This window comes from Pongo abelii, chromosome 19, assembly GCF_028885655.2.
Source record: "Pongo abelii isolate AG06213 chromosome 19, NHGRI_mPonAbe1-v2.0_pri, whole genome shotgun sequence".
Classification (NCBI taxonomy): Eukaryota; Metazoa; Chordata; class Mammalia; order Primates; family Hominidae; genus Pongo; species Pongo abelii.
The window spans coordinates 2,213,615-2,231,792 of NC_072004.2; the positions used below are offsets into that span (position 1 = coordinate 2,213,615).

The window sequence follows — 18,178 nt, forward strand, 5'->3', positions numbered from 1 at the left end:
CTCTGAATTCCTTTGACAGAGGTGGACCTATTCAGTCATCAGTGAAATGGGGTCCCCACAGTCAGAAGTTTCCACAGGACTCTTTACCTCCTTTCCCCACCCCAAGTGAGTTGTCAGAGGACCTCTCCTGAACTCACAGAACAGGTCCAATCAAGTTCCACCTCCCCATTCATGTCCTTTCCAGAAGCTGGGCGCGGTGGCTCACGCCCTAAGTTCCAGCTACTTGGGAGGCTGAAACAGGAGAATCGCCTGAGCCCAGGATTTCAAGGCCAGCCTGGGCAACATATCAAGATACTGTCTCAAAAAAAAAAAAAAAAAAAAAAAAATTGCAGCCTCACATGATGTCATAGCTGGAAGAGCTGGGATCACGGGGTCTGACCTCCCAAGAGAAGGTGTATCCAAGGTCACAAAGCTGCCAAGCGTCAGCTGGGTTGAGAAGTGGCCTGGTCCTCCTCTGTGGCTGGCTGGGCCAGGCCTGGGGAAGTGCTATCAGTGTGGGGTGTTGAGTCCCTGAAAGCTTCCCAGAAGTGGGTGAAGATGGAGAGGGAACTCCACGCCTCCTAGTTAAAGACAGGAATAATCATTCACTTTGCTTAGTGGTACCCAATAAACAAGCTTAGCAGATAAGCGGGAAGACAGGGAGAGGGAATCAGACTTGGGATCCAGGAGCTCGCAGGACCCCGTTCTGCCCCAGGCCACTCAGGAACGGAGAGCTGCTAGCTGGACCTGGGTAGGTCACCATTACTCACTGGGTCTTTTGTCTGGCATGAAAGGTGACGGGAGAAAGGGGCAGATTTTTATCCAGGCAGCCACCGTGGGTGTGGACACTGAGTAATAAGGAAAGAAATGCAGTTCAGAAGCAAAGAGGGAGGAGCCAGGTCCTCTGAGCTCTTCTGAGAAACCAGAGCCCAGTCAAGCTCTGCAGCTAGAGTGGGAGCTGCAGATGACAGTGGGTCAGAAGCTTGGTGGGAGGAGGCTGACCCAGCAGAAAGGCACAGGAGATGGATGAGGATGTCAGGGATTCCTTTAAAGGAAAAAAGAGGTGGCTTTATGACAGCAAAACTAATTCAGGTCAAGGGAGTGGGACTGGGCAGAAGTTATGAGTAAAGCTGGGCGGAGTCTTACCATGGGAGTCAAGAGTCTGCTGGATCACGCAGGGGTGGGGACATGGTGATAGGGAAGGCACCTCCCAGGACCGACGGGCTGCAATGTGATCAGTGCCCCACAGAAAGGACTAAGGTCTGTATACCAGCAGCCCAAGTTCACACCCAAATGCAAGGCTGTAGGATCAAGTCTTGAAAGCCCAAGAGATCGGCGGCCTATGCCAGGAATGAGGCTGTCTCTGGAGGCAAGGCCGAGAGCAGTGGCCGGTCACTGGCTGCACAGCCTAGAGCAGATGCCACAGAGCCAGGGTTCAGCTCCAGGTGCACTATGAGATCTCTCCCCAAGGCCCCAGGGCCCACTGGGAAAGGACACACCACTGCTGCCCAGCCTGCTCCAGTCCCTATACCATCAGGGACACCTCAGTGGGGAGTGCTAGAGCTTCCCAGCCACCTCTCTGATGAGTTAGTCTGAAATAATGCTGAACCACTGGTAAAAGACAGGTCCTTAAACTTCACACCGTACAGCAACGTAAATTCAAATGCTAAATGTAAAAAATAAAACCAAAATAGTCATAATAAAATATAGGAAAACATTTTTCAGCTCTAGGGTGGTGAAGGAGTTTCTACCCATAAAGGCAAACAAAGAAAATATAAAAGCACAGTGTGATAGATTTGATTACCTCTAAAAGCTGTAAAAATAAGACAAAATCATCACTAAAGAAAAAGGGGCCGGGCACAGTGGCTCATGCCTGTAATCCTAGCACTCTGGGAGGCTGAGGCGGGCGGATCACCTGAGGTTGGGAGTTCGAGACTAGCCTGGGCAACATGGTGAAACCCCCGTGTCTACTAAAAATACAAAAAATTACCTGGCTGTGGTGGTACATGCGTGTAATCCCAGCTACTCTGGAGGCAGAGGCACGAAAATTGCTTGGACCCGGGAGGTGGAGGTTGCAGTGAGCTGAAATTGCGCCACTGCACTCCAGCCTGGGGCGGGGGTGGGGGGTATGGGGAGAAAGAGCGAGACTCCGCCTCAAAAAAAAAAAAGAAAAAAAAAGGCCAGGCACGGTGGCTCACACTTGTAATCCCAGCACTTTGGGAGGCCGAGGCGGGCGGATCTTGAGGTCAGGAGATCGAGACCATCCTGGCTAACATGGTGAAACCCCATCTCTACTAAAAATACAAAAAATTAGCCGGGCGTGGGTGGCGGGTGCCTGTAGACCCAGCTACTTGGGAGGCTGAGGCAGGAGAATGGCGTGAACCCAGGAGGCAGAGCTTGCAGTGAACCGAGATGACGCCACTGCACTCCAGCCTGAAATGACAACATGAAGGGACAGGCTGGGCGCGGTGGCTCACGCCTGTAATCCCAGCGCTTTAGGAAGCTGAGGCGGAGGACCACCTGAGGTCAGGAGTTCCAGACCAGCCTGGCTAACATGGTGAAACCCTGTTTCTACTAAAAATACAAAAAATTAGCCGGGCGTGGTGGTGGGCGCCTGTAATCCCAGCTATTTGGGAGGCCGAGGCAGGAGAATAGCTTGAACCCAGGAGGCAGAGGTTGCAGTGAGCCAAGATCATGCCACTGCACTCCAGTCTGGGCAACAGAGCGAGACTCCATTTCAAAATATAAAATAAAATTTAAAAAAAATTAAAAACCCAGCAAAATGAAGGGACATCTTAGCAAGATGTGCCCTGCAATTCAGTAAGAAAAAGAGCACTTGGATAGAAAAATGAACTGAACATAAAATGAATCAAACAATAGATGTATGAACGCTAACACAGAAATATAGAAAAGCTGGGCCTTGCGAATACCATAATCAAATTCAAACAATGAAATCATTTCTTGCCTACCAATTGATAAAGAATTTTTCAAAACTAGCCTGCTAGTGCTATTGAAAGGTGTGGTAAAAACATGGACTCATGGAAATGTCAATGAGCACACTATTTTATGAGCAAATTGATCGCGCAGGAAGACACGGAGTCTCACTCTGCCGCCCAGGCTGGAGTGCAGTGGCCCGATCTCGGCTCACTACAAGCTCCACCTCCCGGGTTCACGCCATTCTCCTGCCTCAGCCTCCCGAGTAGCTGGGACTACAGGCGCCCATCACCACGCCCGGCTAATTTTTTGTATTTTTAGTAGAGACGGGGTTTCTCCGTGTTAGCCAGGATGGTCTCGATCTCCTGACCTTGTGATCCACCCTCCTCGGCCTCCCAAAGTGCTGGGATAACAGGCGTGAGCCACTGCGCTTGGCCAAAGAGACTTTAAGAGTCCTATCTTCTGCCTCAGGAATTATTTTACAAATATATCCTAAAATAAGAAAAATGCATAAAGATTTTTATTGTTTTTAATTCAATTTTATTTTTTGAGACAGGGTCTCGTTCTGTCGCCCAGGCTGGGGTGCAGTGGTACAATCACGGTTCACTGCAACCTCTGCCTCCTGGCTTCACAGGATCCTCCCACCTCAGGCTCACAAGCAGCCGTGACTATGGGTGCACGCCACCATGCCCAGCGAAGTTTTTGTATTTTTGTAGAGATGGGGTCTCATTCTGTTGCCCAGGCTGGTCTTAAACTCCTGGGCTCAAGCAATCTGCCTGCCTGGGCCTCCCAAAATGCTGGGATGACAGGGGTGAGCTACTGTGCCCAGCCATAAAGATTTTCATACAAAGATATTCACCAAAGCACTATTTACAATAATGAAAATGAAAACAATCGTGAAAGTGAAGGTGGGCGCGGTGGCTCACGCCTGTAATCCCAGCACTTTGGGAGGCTGAGGCGGGCGGATCACAAGGTCAGGAGATCGAGACCATCCTGGCTAACACAGTGAAACCCCGTCTCTACTAAAAATACAAAAAAATTAGCCGGGCGTGGTGGCGGGTGCCTGTAATCCCAGCTACTCGGGAGGCTGAGGCAGGAGAATGGCGTGAACCCGGGAAGCAGAGCTTGCAGTGAGCCGAGATCGTGCCACTGCACTCCAGCCTGGGCGGCAGAGTGAGACTCTGTCTCAAAAAAAAAAAAAAAAAAAAAAAGGAAAGTGAAAACCAGAAAATCCAAATTTCCGACTAGTAACGGCTAGCTGAAGCAATGCTCACAATACTGACAGCATGTGAGGAAAACAGGGTTGCTACTATTAGCAGGGCTTGTCGCTGGGCAGTGTGGTTACCACTAATTTTTATTTGTACAAGTTTTCTGAAACATGTTAACTTTATAATAAGAAAAAAGTTATATTACTAAATGAAAATGATTATAAAACACTAAGATACCATATGATCCATATTTTCTATGTAAAAAAATATGCATATAAAATAGACAACAAAATGTAAAATAATTTCATTTGAATAGTAGAATTCTAGTGTTATTCAATATTTTCTAAAATTTTTCTCAGACAAGGTCTCACTCTGTCGCCCAGGCTGGAGTGTAGTGGTGCGCTCACAGCTCACTGCAGCCTTGACCTCCCTGGCTCAAGTGATCCTCCTACCTCAGCCTCCTGAGTATCTGGGACTACAGGTGTGTACCACCACACCCGAGTAATTTTTGTATTTTTTGTAGAGATGGTGTTTTGCCATGTTACCCAGGCTGGTCTTGAACTCCTGAGGTCAAGCGATCCATCCACCTCAGCCTCCCAAAGTGCTAAGATTAAAGGTGTGAGCCACAGTGCCCAGCATTTCTAAATTTTTTATAATGAAAATGTACTGCTTTTTTTTTTTTGGAGACGGAGTTTCACTCTTGTTGCCCAGGCTGGAGTGCAATGGCGTGACCTCGGCTCACTGTAGCCTCTGCCTCTCGGTTCAGGCAATTCTCCTGCCTCAGCCTCCCAAGTTAGCTGAGATTACAGGCATGATGCACCATGCCCAGCTAATATTGCATTTTTAGTAGAGACGGGGTTTCTCCATGTTGGTCAGGCTGGTCTCAAACTCCCAACCTCAGGTGATCTGCCCACCTCAGCCTCCCAAAATGCTGGGATTACAGGCATGAGCCACAGCAGCCGGCCTGTCCTGCTTTTTAAAAATAAAATTGCCAGGCGCAGTAGCTCACGCCTGTAATCCCAGCACTTTGGGAGGCCGAGGCGGGTGGATCATGAGGTCAGGAGATCGAGACCATCCTGGCTAACACGGTAAAACCCTGTCTTTACTAAAAATACAAAAAACTAGTCGGGCGTGGTGGCAGGCGCCTGTAGTCCCAGCTACTCGGGAGGCTGAGGCAGGAGAATGGCGTGAACCTGGGAGGCAGAGCTTGCAGTGAGCCAAGATCACGCCACTGCACTCCAGCCTGCGTGACAGAGCGAGACTCATCTCAAAAATAAATAAATAAATAAATATAAAATAAAATTGTCGGACTAAGGATTAAAAAAGCCTGGCTGGGCGCGGTGGCTCACACCTGTAATCCCAACACTTTGGGAGGCCGAGGTGGGCGGATCACGAGGTCAGGAGATCGAGACCATCCTGCCCAACATGCTAAACCCCTGACTCTACCAAAAATACAAAAATTAGCTGGGTGTGCTGGCGTGCGCCTGTAGTCCTAGCTACTTAGGAGGCTGAGGCAGGAGGATTGCTTGAACCTGGAAGGCAGAGGTTGCGGTGAGCCAAGATAGCGCCATTGCACTCCAGCGAGACCCCGTCTCAAAACAACAACAAAACCTAGAAATTATCAAAGGGGGAAAATGCTGGCCTGTCCTGTATCAGAAAGGGCCTCCCATTCTTTGGGATCTCACATCTCTTCATCTCAACCAACTCCCCTGCCTGTGGGATCCATTTCCCATCCTACTCTTTCTTTTGAAAGCTTCCAGTTCACTCCCCAAAGCAGATTTCATCTTGTTCTCTGCCCAAAATACCTAAATCTGCTCTTTCTACTTCTTTACTCTGAAGCTCCCCGGAACTTGTTGAGGACATTACAGAGCTCTATTAGGCTGGACTGGGGAGAGGTTTCTAAGGTGGAAATGGTGGGATTTAGTGGAAGACTTTACACCTGGTGGGAAAGGAGAGGGAAGCACAAAGATTTGTACTCTGGAGAGCTGGGTGGATGGTGAGCAAGGCAACAGGAGAAGCAGGTGCAGACAATCAGAGGAGTTTCACACGGCCATGGGCCGGGGAATGAGGATTGAGGACGCTGGAAGTTCAGGACAGGTCTGGATCTGGGCACAATGAATGTATGAGGAGTGGCTGAAGTAACTGGCGTGGATGAGGTCAGCCAGCAGTGGGAGAAAGAGCAAGCAGGCCCATGGGTAGACTCCTTGGGACTCCTCCCTTAAGAGGTGGGAAGGACCCTAAAACAGGGAAACAGGCAGCAAGCCGACCAGTAGCTCCAGTGAGAGGGTAGTGGAGGCAGGAAAACACAGGCAGTTCTACTCCTGGTGGCAGAAGTGGTCACTGACAAATGGTTTACCGCAAATTGTTTTTTTCTTTTTTTTATTTGAGACAAGGTCTTACTTTGTTACCCAGGTTGGAATGTAGCAGTGCGATCTCGGCTCACTCTAGCCTTGACCTCTCTGGGCTCAAGCAATCTTTCCGCCTCAGCTCCCCCAAGTAGCTGGAACTACAAGTGCGCACCATCACACCCAGCTAATGTTCTGTATTTTTCATAGAGATGGGGTTTTGCCATGTTGCCCAGGCTGGTCTTGAACTCCTGGCCTCAAGCAGTCCACCTGCCTCGGCCTCCCAAAGTGCTGGGATTATAGGCTTGCACCACCATGCCCAGCTGGTTTACATTTTTAATAAAATAATTGTCAGGGTTCACAATTAAGCAAATTTCTCATAAATCTGGATTTCTGGCTTCCCTCAAAACATCCGAAGATCCAGCAACACTGGGCACCTATTTTAGCACAGCAATAACCAGGGGGAGCTGAACACAAGCCACTCCACTATATTTTTACTTTTTAATTTATTATTATTATTTTGAGACAGTCTCGCTGTGTCGCCTAGGCTGAAGTGCAGTGGTGCTATCTTGGCTCACTGCAACCTCCGCCTCCCAGGTTCAAGTGATTCTCCTGCCTCGGCCTTCCAAATAGCTGGGATTACAGGCGCCCGCCACCACACCCAGCTAATTGTTGTATTTTCAGTAGAAACAGGGTTTTGCCATGTTGGCCAGGCTGGTCTCAAACTCCTGACCTCAGGTGATCCGCCCTTCTCAGCCTCCAGAAGTGCTGAGATTCCAGGCTGAGCCGCCGCGCCCGGCTGAGATGTTTCCTTTGAGAATGAAGAAGTCCTTGTCTCTGCTCATCCAGAGCTCTCACTGAATAAGGACAGAGTTTGCTCCATAAAGCCCCCAAATAAACCCACATTTGGGCGGCCGTGTGCGGTGGCTCACGCCTGGAATCCCAGCACTCTGGGAGGCCGAGGCAGGTGGATCACCTGAGGTTGGGAGTTCGAGACCAGCCTGGGCAACATGGTGAAACCCCGTCTCTACCAAAAATACAAAAAATTAGCCGGGCATTGTGACAGCTGCCTGTAGTCCCAGCTACTCGGGAGACTGAGGCAGGAGAATCGCTTGAACCCAGGAGGCGGAGGTTGCAGTGAGCTGAGATCACACCATTGCACTCCAGCCTGGGCAACAAGAGTGAAATTCCATCTCAAAACAAACAAGCCCACATTTGGCCTTGAAGGCAGGAATCTGGGACAAATATGTGTGAAGTAAGGATCTTGTGTCAGACCAGACAGGGACTCCCCTTTTCCCAGCAGGAGACACAGTTTCCAAATGGCCAGTCTCTGGGCACAGGCCCCTGCTCACCGGTGTCCCAGGAGGGGGCCTGCTCAGCAGTGCCCTCTGGGCCGCATTCTCATTCTCTCTCTGGACAGCAGCAGCACAAGCTGCCATTTCCCTGGGGCCTGACTGGCTCCTCGAGCCAGCCAAGTGCCCCAGCTGGGAACTTCCTGGCTCTGGTTTTTAGATTCTGGGGCCACATTCCCTGAATGGGTCCACCAGATGGCAGGCAGCCTTTCCTCCTCCCAGATTGACACTAGTTCACACACCCTGCCTGGGGAGGAGGCCTGGCTGTTTTTCTGGCACTTGTTACCTTCTCCAGGAAGCTCAAAAAGCACATCAGTTTTGTGTTGTTCTGTAAGTGAAATATGTGGAGCTGCCTTATTTAAAAAAAATAATTAAACCTCTCTTTCATTATACAATTATGTATTGCCAAAGAATAATTTACCTAATAATCAGTTATTTCCTATTGATTCTGGTCCAACATGTATTTTAACTAGACATTTTATTTTGCGCTTTCACTAACTACATAATTACCTGCAGTACTGCCAAATACAAAGTTCCGTGAAAATTTGGTAGCATAATTTTTTTTTCTCGTTGTCCCCCAGGCTGCAGTGCAGTGGCGCGATCTCGGCTCACTGCAACCTCCGCCACCCGGGTTCAAGCGATTCTCCTGACTCAGCCTCCCGAGTAGCTGGGATTACAGGTATTCACCACCACACCCGGCTAATTTTTTTGTATTTTTAGTACAGACGGGGTTTCACCATGTTGGCCAGGCTGGTCTCAAACCCCTGACCTCAGGTGATCCACCCGCCTCGGCCTCCCAAAGTGCTGGGATTACAGGTGTGAGCCACTGCGTCTGGCCCCAACATGTACTTTCACTAGATATTTTATTTTGAGCTTTCACTAACTACTTAATTATCTGCAGTACTGCCAAATACAAAGTTCCGTGAAGATTTGGTAGCATAAATGAAGAATTCTAAGTAGTTCCACTGACTACATGTCACTCATTCTTCATAGGCTGGAAAATAATATTACCTTAAAGTGCTGGCCGGGCGCGGTGGCTCACGCCTGTAATCTCAGCACTTTGGGAGGCCGAGGCGGGCGGATCACCAGGTCAGGAGATCGAGACCATCCTGTCTAATATGGTGAAACCCCATCTCTACTAAAAATACAAAAAGAAATTAGCCAGGCATGGTGGCGGGCACCTGTAGTCCCAGCTACTCGAGAGGCTGAGGCAAGAGAACGGCGTGAACCCAGGAGGCGGAGCTTGCAGTGAGCTGAGACTGTGCCACCGCACTCCAGCCTGGGTGACAGAGAGTGAGACTCCGTCTCAGAAAAAAAAAAAAAAAAAAAAGTGCTAAACTGTGAAGGCGAAAGATGCTTTTTTCCTTCCCCATGTCGTATCACTGCAGTCTCCATCCCTAGAGGTGGGTCAGACGAGCCTGCAAGTACATTTCCACGTGAAGTGCAGCGCTCGCCACAGACTCGAGTTCTGGCACAAGATCCCAGTCTTGGCTTCTTGGACCTGAGTTTGAATCCCATTTCTATGACTGAGCTCCGTGGATAACCTTACAGCAAGTCAGTGACACTCCCTGAGCTTCCCTTTCCTTCAGCCACCACCCAGGAACATCACACAGGCTGACGGGTTACTAAATGAGACAGTGTGTGTGGAGGATGGACCATCAATATTGGTCCCCCGTCCTCCCTCCATCACATCAAGTATGGGTTTTGCTCTTTGTCAATGGTGATACTTTACACCTGCGGGCATACACGTGAGGTCTCAGCCTTTTCATCTGAGTCTACTGGTAGAAGGTTTTCTGAATGGAAATTGAAAATTCAAAGAATCAGAAGAGGAGCAAGTGTTTCCACCCTCTGCTGAGATCTCAGTCCTTCTTGTACTTAAGCACTGCTCTAACTCTGTGAAGCGCGAATTCCTCATCTGTGGCATGAGGAAGACAAGGCTTAGTAAACGGACTTACCCTGTGCAAGGAATGGAACTGGACGGGAACCCAGGTCTGAACGTCGAAGTCTGTGCTCTTTCCTGCCTCTCGCTCCCCTAGGGTGGGTGGAAAAGAGTCTTGGGTTTACACCTGCCTGGCCCTCTCAGAGCACTGTTTGGAGCCAGTTCTGCCAAGTCCGACTGTACTTTTCCTCCACCCCTTCTTCTTTCAGTTCCCCTGTGAGGGAAGCACCCACAATCTTCCTCTTCCCTAAGGAAACCCACGCTTCTGCTTGGATTGAGACCGGCAGACAGGCTATACCTCAAAGGGCACCTCGAGGGGCAAGGGCGTTCCGTAGTCATAACATAGTCCCTGGAGTACAAAGCACAGCCTCCACCAGGCAGCATTAGCTGCTCCAACCAGCAATTTAAAACACCAACCGCTGTTTTAGTCGTTTGGCTGAGTCACAGCAGAGGATGTGAATGTCACAGAACAGAGCAGGAACGCCGGGGCACGTGTGACGCCCGTCATCAGTGGGGCAGGCGCCGTACGGGCCTCTAACACTGCACCGGCACTCACACCGAGAGCTGTGTACTGGGGATTACTGAGGTTCAACACATCAGTGCTGCCCGCAGGAGGCAGGAGCCAATTCATTCTATTCAGCCTCTTCTGGGTTTTACCGAGGTTAGTGCCCATTCAGCAAACCAAGTCTCCTGTGCACCAACTTCCCTAAAAAGGCCGTGACCCTTTCCCAAGGGGACTCCCTCTATCGCCATAAACCTGCTGCACCTTTGAAATGCTCCTTCTTCCAGAGGGCTCTTGACTTACTTTTCCCACCTGGAACCCCCTCCTCCTAATGTGCACAACTGCTGGGCGGCCACATCTGATCCTGTACCAGAAACATAAGGGGAGATGGGATCCTCCTTGAGCCCACACAGACCTCAGGGTTTGTAAAATCTATGTTCTCCCCAGAAACGCCCCTTGTGAGAAGCAAGGCCTGGCTAACCGACAGCATCTACACCACACAGAACCCTCAACTTCTGATATAAGCAACACACAACATGCATGTTAGCCAGCCAACCAGAGGAACCCCAAACAAGGGTCAACAACAGAACACTGAACCCAGCTGCATTTTTTTTTTTTTTTTTTTTTTTTTGAGACTGAGTCTTACTCTGTTGCCCGGGCTGGAGTGCAGTGACACAATCTTGGCTCACTGCAACCTCCGCCTCCCGGGTTCAAGCGATGCTCCTACCTCAGCCTCCTGAGTAGCTGGGATTACAGGCATATACCACCACGCCCAGCTCATTTTTGTATTTTTAGTAGAAACGGGGCTTCACCATGTTGGTCAGGCTGGTCTTGAACTCCTGACCTTGTGATCCGCCCGCCTCTGCCTCCCAAAGTGCTGGGATGACAGGCATGAGCCACCGCACCCGGCCTTCTGAACCCAGCTGCTTTCTTGGAGATCTTGGTATTACTCCTGGAACATAAGGCTTTTGGAAAGTTACTGTTTGAAGATCACTCAGCATTTCCCCTCCAGTATCTTCATTAACTAGATATCAAGAAAAACTTGTTCCAAAGGACTGGCCCAAACTGGATATATTCTAGAGTAGAAGGACAGCTGGAAATAATAGAAAAAAGTCAGCTGGGACCATTAAAAAAACATTAAAAGGTCGAAAGGGATTATACCAGGTAAAGAGACCATGGCTAGTGTTTTTTTCTCTTTCTACTTTTATTTTTCAAATTTTATTTCTGTGAAAATGTATTTGTTTACATAAAAATACAAATCTGGGTAGCAACTGGGTATTTCAAGAAAACACCATGGACAGACTTGTCTCCATTCCCACGGGGAAGTGAAGGCGCTTTGATAAAAGGGCCAAGGGTGCCCTCATGTGGCCACGGAGGGAAATGCCGCGGCTTCAGCAGAAAGGACGGGCTCCAGGAGCTGGTCGTGAAGTCATCAGCTCCCTTCCTTCAAAAGGCCTTGGATTTCCCACAGCTTTTCCATCTTTTCCACTCCTTGCAGTTTTGTTATTCCCGTCAGAACTCAGAAGTTCGAGTGCTCACATGGTAAGCTTTGATTTCCATCGAGAGGAAAGGCTTTATGTTTTATAAAAAATATATACTAAAGTAATCTACACGAAGCTTAGGATGCGTTGAAAGGCCACTGCCGAGCTGCCAGGACACGCAGCAGAGGTCTGGAGTGGGGACAGTGCGGCCAGCATGTGGGGAAGGAACCAGGCTGACGGAGGCAAAGCAGATTCCGAAGAACAAAAGCAGCTTTAGTTTGCCTGGAAAACAGGCTCAGCTTCTGTCAGCTTCTGTCTCCACTTCAGTTATCAGGAGACCAGAAGCCGATTCTAGGGACCAGAAGAGAATTTAGGGTCACACCACAAAGATTTAATTTCATACCAACCCAACAACATGAATGTGACCTCCGGACACTTCAGGAGAGTAACACTCAAGATTATGACATATGAGTCAATAACCTATTTCTTCAAAGAAAAACTTGCCCACCTGTACCAGAGGTATATGCTATGAAACAACACACAATTATAAAGCATATGCATGACCAAAACAATGTTTAGATGTCCTTTAAAAATATTTTCAATGTTCTCTCACTAGGTAGCCTAAGAAAATCTTCTCAGGGAAGGAAATGGAAACATCCAAATGCACAGAAGGCACTCGGCTCCAGACTGAAAGCTGGCCTGCTCACGGGTTCTTTTTTTTTTTTGGAGACAGTCTCACTTTGTCACCCAGGCTGTAGTGCAGTGACATTCTCGGCTCACTGCAACCTCCACCTCCCAGGTTCAAGTGAGTCTCCTGCCTCAGCCTCCCGAGTAGCTGGGATTATAGGTGTGCGCTATCATGCCTGGCTAATTTTTGTATTTTGAGTAGAGATGGGGTTTCGCCATGTTGGCCAGGCTGGTCTCAAATTCCTGACCTCATGCGATGCGCCCACCTCAGCCTCACAGTGCTGGGATTACAGGCGTGAGCCACTGCGCCCGGCCACTGTCACGGATTTTTTAAAACTCTAAGATCATTAGCTTAACATCTATAAAATCTCCTCCATCATATGAAGCCTTAAACCTAGGGACAGAAACACTGAGACACAGAAACACCTGTGCCTCAATACACAGAGCATTCTCTGGAAATCCCTAAGACACAGACTTAAAGGCCAGTGCTGTGCCTGAAAGACACTTTGAACAGGAAAAGAGTGTAAGTCCATACACTACTGTTATAACATGGAAAAATACTTGTAAGATGTTAAATGAAAAAAGGACCAGAATATAAAACTGAATATGCAGCATGAGTACAACCAAAGTTAAACCCACACACTCACACAGCCCGTCTACAGAGAGACTAGAAAGGAACGCACCAATACCAAGAGTGGTTATGTTACAGAAGGTTGGGACTAGGGGTGATTTTGTTGTTTTGACTTTCATTTTTCCAAATCTTTAATGAGCATGTGCCACTCTTGCATAATGAAACAAGCAAACAATAAGTACTTATTACTTACTGAATGGATAGTTGCCACTTAAACAATTATCCTAAAATTATACCAAGGAAACTAGGTTTGGGTCCAGCAAATGACTCAAATGTGATATTCACTCGAGGTAAGGACAGTGGGGTGGTGTGGGCTAGCATAGCAGAAAATTTCTAGACCAGGGGAATCCACGGTCCTGAATTGAGTCTTGGCTCTGTGTGACCCTGGGTGTTGTTTTTTGCAGCCTGACACATGAATGCTTGGACTAGAATAATGATTCTTAATCCTTAGTGGGTTATTGACCCCTTTGTCTATGGCTGAGGGTTCTGGGAACCCTCTCTCCAGGAGAAAAAATACAAAAACACACATACGCTCACAGAGCTTTTAGAAGTAACTCTAGGAGGTATATGGACTCTCTGGAGGTCCACGGACCAGGTTAAGAACACTGGTCAGAGGCCGGGAGTGGTGGCTCACGGCTGTAATCCCAGCACTTTGGGAAGCCAAGGTGGGTGGATCACCTGAGATCATGAGTTCAAGATTAGCCTGGCCAACATGGTGAAATCCCATCTCTACCAAAAACACAAAATTAGCCAGGCGTGGTGGCGTGTGCCTGTAATTCCAGCTACTCAGGAGGCTGAGGCAGGAGAATCACTTGAACCCGGGAGACAGGGGTTGCAGTGGGCTGAGATCGCACCACTGCACTCCAGCCTAGACAACAAGAGTGAAACTCCATCTCATAACAAACAAACAATCAAAAAGCCACTGGTCAGTATGCTGCCTTCTCTAGCTCCAGCTCCACAGCCAAATTAAAGCACAGTAGTTCTACTTCCTGTGTCTCTGCCGAGGGCCTGATCTAGCTGCTGCCAAGATATGCCAAGGTCACCAGCTTCCTGTCCTAACCAACAGCCACCTCTCAGAAGGCTGGCTTAACTACTCAGCCCCAGTCTTCTTAGCAGATGGCAAGGAGCTCTGGCAAAGATTTTAGTCTGCATAGAACCCTAGGCTGCTAATGCAACATCAAGCTGTTAAAGTCAAGCACAGCAGAAGGTCACCCCTTTTCTGGGGGGACTGCTACTGAACCCTGGCATTCCAATTAGAAACGTGTTTTAAGGACACGGTTACCCCGGCCTCAGAACTCTCCAATGTGAGTAGGTAAGTACAGGGGGGATACAAGTGAAGCCACAAAAAAACAGTATTTGATCAGCAACAAAATATCTGAGACTTTCTTAAGCTACCTATGGCACATACTATTTTGTTCCATTTCTCATTTCTATCATCAGCCGCTCACTCAGCTAACCCCAGGATTCAAATAGGACCGCTGGTTTTTAATTTGTGAATATTCTTATATTAAAAACAAAACAAGCTCTACTTCAAATGTCCAAACAAAAATCATACAGTAGTAAAACTGCTACAAAATGGTACTGTCAACAGGCTGGAGGTGGGGGTATGGGTGCCTTCTGTGTGCCTCAGTCACACCCGGGAGTTTTGCCTACCTAATTCTGCTTCTGAAATAAGCAACATCAAAACAGCCACGTGTCAGGAATGTGCCATTTACTGGGTGGTCCCCAGACTCTGCTGCTCCTTCCCAGCATTACTAAGGTTTCTCTCCCAGATTCCCCACCACCCACCATATGGCTCCTTTTGTGGGATTGATGTAAGGTAGGCCCCATCTTGAAGAGTGACCTAGAACAGGGTACCAGGGCCTCCAACTGGAGGCAGAGAGAGCCATCCCTCCTCAAGAAACACCCTTGGGTGACAGAGACAGCATGATATTCTAGGCAGTGCTGCCCAGCCCAGACTCCACAAACAACCCTTTTGGCCTTGCAGAAGCAGTCCAAAGCTGAGGGGGCCAGCTTGGGCCAGCTTGCAATCCCTCGGGAGTTTACTGAGGGCTTTCTGTTGTTACTGATGACCACAATTCCTCCTTGTAAACGACCACACTACGACTCCCTGTAACTCAAAAAGCGGGAAGGAGGTGGGGGGAGGTGGGGGACAGATTCACAGGTTTTTGTTTTCGAAGATAATTCCACATCGTGCTAACGGGCCGCTGGTAGGATTCCTCTTGCCACCCCACAGGCCACTCCAAAGCAAGTTACTATCAACACGTTTCCAAGTGTGCAGGAGGTTTCTAGTTAACTGCAACAAGCCTGAAAATTTGGTTGCGTATGTAGGTGCAGAGCTGGTTCATCAGATCCCTGTTCTGGCCCTCAACCCAGTGCATCTCAACTAAGGCATCATCCACCTCCTTCTTAACATTTATCAAACACTTAAACAGGTACTGTCCGGCCACTCCTGGGAGATGTTTCCCCCTTTCAGCCACTGGGCTGCTGAACTGCTCAGAAGCCTCTTGGTCCTGGGCTCCGTTGCTAGAGCCCTGACAACTTTCCAAAACCTCCACCCCTCCCTTTTCCTCACTCCTTTCATCCTCCGTGGGTTCCGGGTTTTCCTCCTGGGACAGGGACTCCTGGCTCAGGCACGGGCCCTCCACAGCGGCAGCCTCGCCTTCCCGCAGAGCAGACCCACAGAGGGTCCTCTCCTGGGGGCCCCTAGCCAGTTCTTGGCTATTGCCAGACTCTTTGGGGGTGGCCTTTTTCTCTTCCAAGGCCTGAATGACATCCTCAGGAGCTCGGGGAACTTCTCTCAGCTGTCTCACGCGCTCTCTTTTCTTTCTCCTTAAATGAATCCAGGAGTTTTCTATGGCCGTTAGGAAAAGGCTAACTTCCTCTTTTCCACAGGGAACTCGTTTATGCTGGACCTGTTTGGAGGAAAAACAGAGTTTTATGGGAAATCACGTTTCCCCTCTCTGTCCAAACTCTCAATAAAAAAAAAAAAAAAAGAAAAAAGAGAAGGATCATTATGAGTACTTCGTCAATATTGTTAAGCAGGTACCTTCAAATCGGTGAGAATTTTTTCAATCCACGTTGTGACAACGACTATGCCTTCCGCCGTCTCCGAGCCCAGAGGTGATGCTTTGAGGGATAATTCCTTCAGCACAGACGCCAGCACCACAAATGTAATGGGTTTCCTTGGTTTCTCTAATTTTCTCCGCTTACTTGGTGGTGACTGCAAGAAAAAGGAAGCATGGAAAAGACGAGAAAGTTATCTGAATAATTAAATCTCATGCATTGTAATGAACTCAGAGAAAATTTCCACAACTTCTGCAACCCATCACAGAGCACTGAAAACACAAAGGGTTTTGTGTGTGTTATTTCCAGCACTTAAAACAACCCTGCAAGGTGCAGTCATTCACGCCTATAATCCCAGCACTCTAGGGGGCCATGGCAGGAGGATCACTTGAGCCCAGGAATTTGAGATCAGCCCAGGCAACATAGTAAGACCTCCATCTCTAAAAAAATGTTTAAAACTAGTCAGCCACAGTGGTGTATGCCTGTGGTCCCGGCTACTCTGAAAGCAGAGGAGGGAGGATCATTTGAGCCCAAGACTTCCAGGCTGCAGTGAGCTCTGACCGCGCTACCGCGATCTAGCCCAGGAAACGGGGTGAGACCCTGTCTCATAAGAAAAAAAAAATTTTTTTAATTAAAAAAATAAGAACCCCACAAGATAGTTTAGACATCTCCCTATTTTACAAAAGGGAAGATGAAGATACAGAAAGGCTACGTCACACAGCTCCAGGTCACACAACAACTGCAGTTAGGACTGAACGCCAAACCCACGTTCTTTCCAGCCGCACCACACTGGTTTTGTTCTGGCTATCAGGATGTAACTCCAACTGCTAAACGTCCTTCGTGTACCTGTGGTACCCAAAGCAGACCTGCACAATTATTTATTTCATGACAACTCAAGGACCTTGGGGGCACTGTGTTCTTGGCTAGAAAGAACTGCATGGCAGAAACATCATCAAGTTGTAGTTTGAGTTTATATTTGCTGAGGCTTGAGATAAAGCAGCCGGTGAACCACAGCCGTGAGATTACATGCAAGGAAGGGTCAGGACCACTAAGATCACATGGGCAGAGGAGGAGGACTCCTGAATCTTGGCTGATGTCGGGACCAAGCCAGCGGCGAGCTAAGCACTGCCTTTTAGCTGGGGAGGGTGACACCGGCGCTGATGAGAAGACTGGATTTGAAAGCTGGTTCCAAGAAAATCATGACTGGCATCTTCCATTCTGTCTCAAGCTGGGAAGGTGAATTATACCCTACCCACTAGAGGGACTCAAGTTCCACTTTAAAAACCAATGGCACCGGCCGGGCGCGGTGGCTCATGCTTGTAATCCTAGCACTTTGTGAGGCTGAGGCAGGCAGATCACTTGAGGTCAGGAGTTCAAGACCATCCTGGCCCACATGGTGAAACCCCATCACTACTAAAAATACAAAAATTAGCTGGGCATGGGGGCACGCACCTATAATCCCAGCTACTCGGGAGGCTGAGGCAGAATTGCTTGAACCCAGGAGCCAAAGATTGCAGTGAGCCGAGATTGTGCCACTGCACTCCAGTCTGGGCCTGGGCAACAAGAGTGAAACTCTGTCTCCGGGAAAAAAAAAAAAAAAAAAAAAAACCAATGCCACCACTGTATTGAAAATTTATTTATTTATTTATTTATTTTTGAGATGGAGTCTCACTCTGTCAGTGGAGTGTGGTGGCGCCATCTCAGCTCACTGCAACCTCTGCCTCCGGTTTCAAGCGATTCTCCTGCCTCAGCCTCCTGAGTACCTGGGACTACGCCACCAAGCCCAGCCAATTTTTGTATTTTTAGTAGAGACAGGGTTTCACCATGTTGGCCAGGATGGTCTCGATCTCTTGACCTCGTGATCCACCCACCTCGGCCTCCCAAAGTGCTGGAATTACAAGTGTGAGCCACCGTGTCCAGCCTGAAAATTTCTTTCTTTAAAGTAAAAACTTTAGGCTGGGTGTGGTGGCTTATGCCTGTAATCCCAGCACTTTGGGAGGCCGAGGCGGCCAGATGAATTAAGCTCAGGAGTTTGAGACCAGCCTGGCCAACAT

At 48.6% G+C, this 18,178-nt stretch overlaps 1 protein-coding gene across 3 annotated transcripts in view; it reads right to left on the reverse strand.

Annotated features, from left to right (window-relative positions):
• Positions 1-11,444: 11,444 nt before the first annotated feature.
• Positions 11,445-18,178, reverse strand: part of METTL16 (methyltransferase 16, RNA N6-adenosine) — a 94,959-nt gene continuing 88,225 nt past the window's right edge. For all 3 annotated transcript variants that reach the window (XM_063718379.1, XM_009251119.4, XM_063718378.1), the window contains 2 exons: positions 16,108-16,281; positions 11,445-15,973 (listed from right to left, as the gene is read on the reverse strand). In XM_063718379.1, the coding sequence (XP_063574449.1) occupies positions 15,347-15,973; positions 16,108-16,281 (801 nt within the window). In that variant the 3' untranslated portion in view covers positions 11,445-15,346. The remainder of the gene's footprint in view (positions 15,974-16,107; positions 16,282-18,178) is intronic.